Below are 1,617 nucleotides of genomic sequence, written 5' to 3'. Positions count from 1 at the left end.
ATGGCCCAAGATGGCGGCGCGGAAGCCGTGGCCGGCGCCGGGGACCCTGAGTGGTCGAAGCCATTTGGCTCCTGTCCCCCCCCCTGTGCCAAGAAGAGGGCACTAGCAGACGATTAGAGGCACTAGGTTTCCCAAGAACATGGGTATATTAGGTTTCAGACAAGGGGGCCATCAACATGGTGCACCTACAGTCACCCATGGAAGACATTTCCAAATGGGCCTCCGCCAACGGAGTATGACCCTTGGCACCTCCAGTCAGACACAAGTTCCCGACATGGAGGCACAGGTTCCTGACACAGAGCCTTCTCCGAGATGCTGTGCACATTGACTAAACCACCATTTGAGCCATGGAAAATGACAGAGCCCCACTTTCTACCAGAGCAGGTGGCCTTCCCCCTTGGGGAACCTCGGCCAAGAGGGTTTCCGAACTAGCAGCATTGTCGGCTAGGAAGGAACTCTGCATATTTCAAGGAAGAGTTGGGCACCTTGAGGAGGGATCCATCCTTTATCCACAAGGTGAACTCTGTCATCCACCTGGACCTGATTATATTGCCTTCGTTCTGCTCCAATCTGGAGCACCCCAAAAGTACAAACCTGGCACGATGGGGCATACGGAGAAGCTCTCTGTATATACCTCCCTTTCAAAGGCCAGACTCACTGTGTGTATTGCGAAGAGGGCCCTGTAGACCATAGTGGCCTACTGGATTGGACAGTGCATAGCCAAGGCCTACGATGGGGCAAGGACTGGCACCACCAGGTCAGGTGATTGTGCACTCCACAGGAGCATTCTCCAAGTGAGCAACAGCGGATGGAATCTGTAGAGCAGGTACCTGGGCCTCCCTGTCCACATTTGTGAGGCATTACAGGAGGGGTCAGGAGGGGTCTGCTGACGTAGCCTTCAGCATACGAGTTTTAAAACAAGTTTTGAATATAAATCACCCACCCTAGAAGAGCAGCTTGGGTACTGCTAATCACTTCCTGGATGACTTCCCCCCACTGAAGGAGAACAGTACATTGGACCTGACCTGAAGGTTCTTTCTCTTCAGTGGGGGAGAAGTAATCCACATCCCACCCTAGGATGGAGAACTACTAACTCAAATCAAGCCAAGGGTGGCACGTAGAACAAGGAGTGAACGCTCCACTTAATAAATACAGAGAGAGAAAAGGAGAACAAGAACAAAATCGAATAATGCACAGGGCTTGGACATAACTGGAGAGGTCAGCTTAGGTCCCTCCAATAGGAGCCACGCAATAGAAATTTGCATAGCCTATCCGACTGAGCAGAGGCGTGACCTAACCACTTCCTGGATGACTTCCCCCCCCACACACACACACACTGAAGAGAAAGAACCTTCAGGTAAGGTCCAATTTACCGTTCTTATTTTATTGATTGTGTATTTTAATTTGTTTAAATCTTGTGCAAACTGCCTTGGGGAATCTGTTCCAGGATGCAGTATACTTCAGAAAGGGCAGTATACAAATATTTTTTTAATTGTTCAATTACCATTTTTAGACCGTGTTTGTCTGCTCTCAGCTTCACATTTAAGGCACTTTTTTTGTTTCACCTTTCCCCTGCTTTCAGGGTGAGTTTGTGAATGAATATGTTGGAGAACTGAT

At 49.4% G+C, this 1,617-nt stretch overlaps 1 protein-coding gene across 1 annotated transcript in view; it reads left to right on the top strand.

The window, feature by feature from the left end:
• NSD1 (nuclear receptor binding SET domain protein 1) overlaps positions 1-1,617 on the top strand; it is a 75,415-nt gene that overhangs the window by 65,758 nt on the left and 8,040 nt on the right. Inside the window, 2 exon segments of the mRNA XM_015412539.1 lie at positions 1,583-1,610; positions 1,613-1,617. The exon segment at positions 1,613-1,617 is cut by the window's right edge and continues 78 nt beyond it. Of these exon segments, the coding sequence (XP_015268025.1) occupies positions 1,583-1,610; positions 1,613-1,617 (33 nt within the window).

Source organism: Gekko japonicus, unplaced genomic scaffold, assembly GCF_001447785.1.
Source record: "Gekko japonicus isolate JY-2015 unplaced genomic scaffold, Gekko_japonicus_V1.1 scaffold100, whole genome shotgun sequence".
NCBI lineage: Eukaryota > Metazoa > Chordata > Lepidosauria > Squamata > Gekkonidae > Gekko > Gekko japonicus.
Note: the sequence above shows the minus strand (reverse complement) of the source record. Positions and strands in the feature narration are given on the sequence as shown.